The 8,245-nt window shown below is 67.0% G+C and overlaps 1 protein-coding gene across 1 annotated transcript; it reads right to left on the bottom strand.

The window, feature by feature from the left end:
* Window positions 1–16: 16 nt before the first annotated feature.
* Window positions 17–4,749, bottom strand: LOC130253641 (antigen WC1.1-like). Its single transcript, XM_056492362.1, is given in 14 exon segments — window positions 17–349; window positions 534–674; window positions 908–991; window positions 1,205–1,300; window positions 1,448–1,591; window positions 1,672–1,771; window positions 1,773–2,041; window positions 2,129–2,437; window positions 2,512–2,895; window positions 3,032–3,346; window positions 3,420–3,722; window positions 3,804–4,124; window positions 4,213–4,533; window positions 4,603–4,749. Coding segments are annotated over 14 exon segments (2,955 nt in total). The 5' UTR covers window positions 4,655–4,749; the 3' UTR covers window positions 17–233.
* Between the last annotated feature and the right edge of the window lie 3,496 nt (window positions 4,750–8,245).

The raw sequence follows: 8,245 nt of genomic DNA, 5'->3' as shown, positions 1-8,245 counted from the left end.
TACCCGGGACAGAGATGCCTGGGCCAGAGTGAGTCTCTGACCAGTCTGGGTTTATAATAGGCAAAAAGGGAAATTCACACGGAAATCAAAGAACATCCCTGCACAGCAGCTGTTTTCCTGCAGTAATGAACAGGCACAGGTGACCTCGGTGGAAAGGGCCACACCTCACCGGTGACAGGGCCCCACCACACTGCCACACACGTCCCCAGGGCTGGGGCATGGCCAGGGAATCCTCATGATGCTGTCTCCAGGGCACTGCTGCCGACATCATCATAGTCCGAGTGGTCTGGGGGCTGTTCCCAGGGGTCCCTTGTAGATCCTGGGACACTTGGAGGCGAGGAGATTCCACCTTGGGGACAGTACAGAAAGGTGCCTGAGGGGGTAGGCAGCTCCGTGTACCCTGTGACAGACCCCACATGAGCTCTGACCACAGCACCCATGGATCTGCTGCTGGCTCCCTGCCCGCCCCCACAGCCAAACCCTGGCAGGGAGTGGCTCTGCAGAGGGCACAGGGCAGCTGTGAGGCCTCTTACCTGTGGGGAGGACACAGATCCAGCTCTGCTGTGCCACTCCCTTGGATATATCCCCACTGCCTGGAGCAGGTGGATCCTGAGCCACATCCAGGACATCGTCGTAGCCATCTGGGATTCCTTGCTGGGGCCAGGCAGGGGGCACTGAGAAATGCAGAGGGGTCCATGGTAGTGAGCAGCAGCCCTGGCAGGGGTCTGGCTGTGCCATCCCCTCTGGCCTTCCCACCAGGGATGTGCTGGTGACCCCTGGGTCCAGCAGGGAAAGGCAATGCTTCACTGCACACTGACAAGGGGAGCACTTGTCCCCTCAGCTCCCCAGCCCGGCTGTGCCCCCTCTCCCCTGCTCTCCCTGCTGCCTTCCTGCCCTGGGGCCCCACCTGGGGCTGCCTCGGTGTCACTGCCCTCCACGCTGTCCCCGCTGGAATACGGCAGCTTCTTGACCCATCCCTGTGACAGGGAACCTGCAGGGGATAAACAGGGACATGGGCGTGGCCTCAAGTGGCACCGCAGGTGACAGAACCTCACACCACACAGCGTGGCTGCTCTGACACCCAGGGGACACCCCGGCCCATGGCCAGGAGCCACTGCAGGGACACCAGGACCCGAAGGTGCTGTGGGGCTGTCAGGCAGAGCCTTCACTGCACACAGAGCTGGGGCACAAGGGCTGCACCCACCTTGGCCACTGGGCACCTCCTGGTACTCCGGCATGGCCGTGTAGTCCAGCTCCTCGTAGACAGCGTTGGAGATGGCATCTGCAGCTCTGCCATGGCCTGGAAACACAGGCAGCATTTTCCTGGGGCCCTGGGCACGGTGGGTGCCACCAAGATAACCCATGTCCATGGTGAATTGTTCCAAAGGGCAGGAGCCCCTGGACCCCAAAATCAGGTCTGTCCGGGCCCCCACCCACCAGGACCCACCTCGGCGCCAGGCACGGGCACGGCACAGCAGCACGGCCAGGGCACCCAGGGCCAGGCACAGCAGCGTCCCCAGCACCACGCACAGCACAGTTGGCACAGGCACCGTCCCCACGCCCACTGCCGGGGTGCTGCTGCTGGGGACACCTGTGGGACAAAGGCAGGCAGTGAGGGGAGGGGGATCCCAGCCAGCCCGGGCTGGGGGATGCAGGCACGGGCAGAGCTACCTGTGCTGCTGGCACCCTCCGGATATGGGGTAGTGTCTGTCTCGGTGCTGCCATCGCTGACCTCCTCACAATCCACGTGGGCGTGCCCGCCAGCGCCGCAGCTGCAGCAGCTGCGGGGGTGCCGAGGGGCACCCCCAGAGTGAGCGGGCCCCGTCCTCGCAGCCCACCCAGGCCAGCCAGGCACGGGACGGCTGGCCGGGGACGGCCGACAGCCAGCCCCGGTGCCCACAGCCCAGCTGGCGGCACACGGCGGCGGCGGTGCCGGTGCTGGTGCCGTTGGAGCACACGCGGCCCCAGGTGCCGTTATAGGACACCTCCAGGTAGCCACGGCAGCGCCCACGGCCGCCTGCCAGCCGCACCGAGATCTGCTCTGCAAGGGGGGCACGGGGGTCACGGCACGGCCACCAACCCGCCGGGGCCTCTGCCGGACCCTGATCTGGCCGTGCCCGCCACTGACCTGAGCACACGGCCCCTGCCCCAAGGCCGCGCCCGCACTCGCGCTGTTCCGAGCGCCCGCATTCCCAGAGAGACTCCTCGCTCCCGGAGCACTCGGCCATGTACGGCCACAGCGGCCCCGTGCCGGCACCGAAGCGCGCCCAGCTCGGCGCCTCCAGGGCCGTGCCACAGCCCAGCTCCCGGCACACAACGGCAGCGTCCTGCAGCTCCCAGCCTTCCTGGCACACGCTGCTCCAGCTGCCACCGGAATAGACCTCCACGCGCCCGGCACAGCGCCCTGAGCTCCCCACCAGCCTCACCTGCCGGCTGCCTGCGGGCACGGAAGGACCGGGCTGGGCTGGGTGCCGGGGGCACCATACCTCCGGCTCTTCTCAGGACACTCACTTGAGCAGACGACGACGATCTCCTCAACGCTGCTGTTTCGTGCAGCGCCCATCCGTGAGACATCCTCCATCTCCTCCCGGCTGCCATCCATCTCCTCAGTGCTGTTACTCAGCACAGAGCCCATGCCCGAAATGTTGTCCACCTCTTCAGTCATGATGTCCCCCTTGCTGTGGCTGCTGTTCAATGCAGCGCCCGTTCCCAAGGCGGTGTAAACGTCCTTGGGCATACCACAGCCCAGCACCCCACACACCATATGAGCATCCCATTTACTCCACTGATGCAGAGGCACACGGCGCCAGGCCGGGCTGGTTATGTTCTCCTCCAGCCGCCCATCGCACAAGCTCTGACCGCCCACCAGCCGCAGGGACGGGACGGAGTCAAAACCTGCCAAACCAGCAGCAGAGCCATGGGGCTGCGGCTCAGACCGCAATCCACTCCAAAATAACCCTGCATCTTCTGCCCCTACTTCTTGGGGAGTTCCAAGAGCCGTAGAGGCTCCTCCCGCGGATGCCCTACACACCTGAGCAGCTGACAGCAGCGGCGTTCCCGGGGGCACAGGGCGGCTTCCCCAGCACAGACACGGGGCACTGGCCCGGGTGCCGCTCGCTCCCGCTGCAGCCGAAGGTGTCCGGCCGCAGCGGCCCCTCCCCGCTGCCGAAGGAGCCTCCCGGGGGCACGGCGAGGGCGCGGCCGCAGCCCAGGTGGCGGCACAGGACGTGCGCATCGGGCAGCTCCCACTCGCTGGCGCACACGGAGCCCCACGTCCCCCTCACGGCCACCTCCACTCGCCCGGAGCATCCCGAGCTGCTGTTCCCCAGGCGGAAGCCCGTGTAGGCTGCGGCAGGAAGGGCGGTGAGGGCGGCCATGCCGCACGGAGCCCAGGAGCCCCCGCTGTCCCCGGCACTTACGGGAGCAGATGATGCTGGCACGGCCGCTGCAGCCCTGCCTGGGGGCCGGACGCCGAGCGCAGGTGCTCAGGAGGGGCTCGGTGCCATTGCACTGGAAGCCCCCGTCCCAGAGCGATCCCGGTGCCGCCCCAACCCGGCCACTGCCGCCCATGGCGAGCGCCTCACCGCAGCCCAGCTCCCTGCACACCACCTGGGCCGCCTTCATGTCCACCTGATCCTCACACACACCAAGCCAGGCCCGGCCCTGCCGCACCTCCAGCTGCCCGGCACAGGCTCCGGCACCTCCGGCAAGCTGGGAAAATCCTGCAGAAGCAGCGGAGGATCATTGGCGAGGGATGAAGGGCATGAAGTGGCACTTCCCCCCTATACTAACTAAGCTCCTACCTTTGCACACAACCGCAGTGTCCCAGACATGGATGCTGACATTATAGGGTCCCCAGCCACGGATCTCGCAGTCCCACAGAGTAGCCTCGGATCCTTGGCAGTCCACCAGCACCAGACTGATGGGCCCGTCCCCTTCGCCGAAGCTCTCGCGAGCAGAGTAGGCACCGGCAGCCGAGCCACAGCCCAGCTGCTGGCAAACCACCTCAGCGTCCTCCATGTCCCAGCTGTCGTCTCCCACAGAGCCCCAGCATCCTTGCACCTTCACCTCCACCCTCCCGGCACACGGATTGTCGCCGCCCGCCAGCCTCAGCTCCACGGCATCTGCACCAGGCCAGGGCCACGGGTCAGCCCTGCCCGGGATACTCCAGCACAAGGCGGCTTTCCCAGCACGGCCAGCGTGTCCCCTCACCTGTGCAGGTCACCCCCGCATCCCGCTCGTGGCCGCAGAAGTGCCGTCCCCATCCGAAGTGCGGACACTCCTCCAGCGCATTCTCGGTGCCGTTGCAGAACACGGGCTGCAGCCAGATCCGCCCGGTGCCCTGACCGAACGGGGCGTACGGGGACGCCCTGGCCACCTGGCCACAGCCCAGCTGCCGGCACACCACGCTGGCCCATCGGTCGTCCCAGTCGAAGTCGAAGACACAGACGGAGCCCCACTCCCCGCCGTGCTCCAGCTCCACGCGCCCGGCACAGCGCCCGCCGCCGCCCACCAGACGCAGCTCCCCGGAGCCTGCGGCACGGAGGCTGCTGAGCCGGGCCCGGCACCGCCGCGGGCCCCGCTCCCAGCGCCCGCACTCACCCGCACACAGCTGCACGCACACGAGCAGCGCCAGCGCCAGCAGCGGCCCCATGGCAGCGGCCCCGAGCCAGCGCAGCCAGGCCACGTCTCGCCAGCGCCCGAGCCAATGCAGGCAGCAGCAGCCGGGCAGCCTTTAGCAGGTGCCTCATCGGCCGCCTCTGGGCCGCGGCCTCCAATCACCTGCTCCGTGCCCAAATATGAGCCTGGCCTCCGCTTCTGGCGTCACACACCTCGCCACAGTGGGCTGCCAGCCGGATGTGCCCGGGGAGGCAGCCCCCCACCCACCACACCTGCTGGGGGGCCCTTCCTGTATCCCCCGAGCCTAGCTCTTCTGCTGCTGCAGCCTGCCAAGAGCCACCTGATGAATGGGGACAGCCTTCACCCACAGACCACGACAGAGCAGCTGCAGGTGCACAGCTGCAGAGCTGCCAGCCCTAATCTCTGGGGCGCTGCCCTGCCGGGGTGCTCGCAGCCCCGCGGGGGTGGCAGCAGCCCCCGGCTCCGCTCGGCGCTGCCAGGTGCCGGCTCCCCGGTCCCTCGCGGCGGCGCTGGCACATGGCGCTGCTGCCGCAGCTGTGGCCCCGCGCTCGCCTCGCCGCCAGGGCAGGAAGGAGGCGCTCAGCCCCCGGCGCCTCCCGGCCTCGCCACCGACCGCACGCAGCTCCCGACACCTGCACTGCCGCCGAGAACGCCGCGGCTCCGCGCTGCTCCTGCCCCGCCGCTCCGTGCCCCTGCGGCTCGGCAGCCGCGCTCCAAAGGAAACTTCCCGGGCTCAGCCCTCACCACACTCTCTGTCGGCACATTCCCAATGCAGGAATCCACTTTCTCTGGCAGCACCTTCACAGCTGCGGTTCCATTGACCCGCGCCGATGCCGGAGCTTCTCCAAACACCCACTCCCTGATCCAGATCTCACATTTCCTCCCCCGTTCAACAGTTTTTCAGGAGTCCGTTCCCGTTACTCGTTTACTGTGGATGACCACTACACCAGCTGGAATCCCTCATGGGGCGACCATCATCTGCTCAGGTGAGTGTCACAGGAAGGGCTGGAGGTGCCGGTGCCCCGGGCACCCAGCCCAGCCCGGTCCTTCCGTGCCCGCAGGCAGCCGGCAGGTGAGGCTGGTGGGGAGCTCAGGGCGCTGTGCCGGGCCGCGTGGAGGTCTATTCCGGTGGCAGCTGGAGCAGCGTGTGCCAGGAAGGCTGGGAGCTGCAGGACGCTGCCGTTGTGTGCCGGGAGCTGGGCTGTGGCACGGCCCTGGAGGCGCCGAGCTGGGCGCGCTTCGGTGCCGGCACGGGGCCGCTGTGGCCGTACATGGCCGAGTGCTGGGAGCGAGGAGTCTCTCTGGGAATGCGGGCGCTCGGAACAGCGCGAGTGCGGGCGCGGCCTTGGGGCAGGGGCCGTGTGCTCAGGTCAGTGGCGGGCACGGCCAGATCAGGGTCCGGCAGAGGCCCGGCGGGTTGGTGGCCGTGCCGTGACCCCCGTGCCCCCCTTGCAGAGCAGATCTCGGTGCGGCTGGCAGGCGGCCGTGGGCGCTGCCGTGGCTACCTGGAGGTGTCCTATAACGGCACCTGGGCCGCGTGTGCTCCAACGGCACCAGCACCGGCACCGCCGCCGCCGTGTGCCGCCAGCTGGGCTGTGGGCACCGGGGCTGGCTGTCGGCCGTCCCCGGCCAGCAGGCGTCCCGTGCCTGGCTGGCCTGGGTGGGCTGCGAGGACGGGGCCCGCTCACTCTGGGGGTGCCCCTCGGCACCCTGGCAGCTGCAGAGCTGCGGCGCTGGCGGGCACGCCCACGTGGATTGTGAGGAGGACAGCGATGGCAGCACCGAGACAGACACTACCCCATATCCGGAGGGTGCCAGCAGCACAGGTAGCTCTGCCCGTGCCTGCATCCCCCAGCCCGGGCTGGCTGGGATCCCCCTCCCCTCACTGCCTGCCTGTGTCCCACAGGTGTCCCCAGCAGCAGCACCCCGGCAGTGGGCGTGGGTCGGTGCCTGTGCCAACTGTGCTGTGCGTGGTGCTGGGGACGCTGCTGTGCCTGGCCCTGGGTGCCCTGGCCGTGCTGCTGTGCCGTGCCCGTGCCTGGCGCCGAGGTGGGTCCTGGTGGGTGGGGGCCGGGACAGACCCGGTTTGGGGTTCCAGGGGCTCCTGCCCTATGGAACAGCTCAGAATATGGACAGGGATGATCTTGGTGGCACCCACCGTGCCCAGGGCCCCAGGAAAATGCTGCCTGTGTTTCCAGGCCATGGCAGAGCTGCAGATGCCATCTCCAACGCTGTCTACGAGGAGCTGGACTACACGGCCATGCCGGAGTACCAGGAGGTGCCCAGTGGCCCAGGTGGGTGCAGCCCTTGTGCCCCAGCTCTGTGTGCAGTGAAGGCTCTGCCTGACAGCCCCACAGCACCTTCGGGTCCTGGTGTCCCTGCAGTGGCTCCTGGCCATGGGCCGGGGTGTCCCCTGGGTGCCAGAGCAGCCACGCTGTGTGGTGTGAGGTTCTGTCACCTGCGGTGCCACTTGAGGCCACCCCTATGTCCCTGTTTATCCCCTGCAGGTTCCCTGTCACAGGGATGGATCAAGAAGCTGCCGTATTCCAGCGGGGACAGCGTGGAGGGCAGTGACACCGAGGCAGCCCCAGGTGGGGCCCCAGGGCAGGAAGGCAGCAGGGAGAGCAGGGGAGAGGGGACACAGCCGGGCTGGGGAGCTGAGGGGACAAGTGCTCCCCTTGTCAGTGTGCAGTGAAGCATTGCCTTTCCCTGCTGGACCCGAGGGCCACAAGCAGATCCCTGGTGGGGAGGCCAGAGGGGATGGCACAGCCAGACCCTGCCAGGGCTGCTGCTCACTGCCATGGATTCCTCTGCATTTCCCAGAGCCCCCTGCCTGGCCCCAGCAAGGAATCCCAGATGGCTACGACGATGTCCTGGATGTGACTCAGGAGCCCCCTCCTTCAGGCAGTGGGGACATGTCCAAGGGAGTGGCACAGCAGAGCTGGATCTGTGTCCTCCCCACAGGTAAGAGGCCTCACAGCTGCCCTGTGCCCTCTGCAGAGCCACTCCCTGGCAGGGTTTGGCTGTGGGGGCGGGCAGGGAACCAGCAGCAGATCCATGGGTGCTGTGAGCAGATCCCAGGTGGGGTTTGCTTGTGTGGACAAGGTGATGCCTGTCCCCTCAGGCACCTTTCTGTGCTGTCCCCAAGGTGGAATCTCCTCCCCTCCACGTGCCCAGGATCTACAGGGGACCCCTTGGAACAGCCCCCGGGCCACTCGGACTATGATGATGTTGGCAGCAGCGCCCTGGAGGCGGCGCCATGAGGATTCCCTGGCCATGCCCCAACCCTTTGGATGTGTGTGTGGCAGTGTGGTGGAGCTCTGTCCCCAAGGGGAGGTGGCCCTGCTCACAGAGTTTACCCCTCCCTATCCATTTCTGCAGGAAAACACCTCCTTTTTAGGGATATTCTTCAATTTCCCTGGGAATTTCCCTGTTTTTCCTATTAAAACCCAAAGTATTCAGAGATTGACTGCCCAGTCTGGAACCTCACTCAGGCCCAGGCACTTCCATCCCGGGTACAGCAGCCATTCCCTGGTGTCCTGATTCGAAGGACAGCTGTCTACCAATAAAGGCAGAATCATCCCTTTGAGATGCAAAATATTAA

This window comes from Oenanthe melanoleuca, chromosome 5, assembly GCF_029582105.1.
Source record: "Oenanthe melanoleuca isolate GR-GAL-2019-014 chromosome 5, OMel1.0, whole genome shotgun sequence".
Taxonomy (NCBI): domain Eukaryota; kingdom Metazoa; phylum Chordata; class Aves; order Passeriformes; family Muscicapidae; genus Oenanthe; species Oenanthe melanoleuca.
Note: the sequence above shows the minus strand (reverse complement) of the source record. Positions and strands in the feature narration are given on the sequence as shown.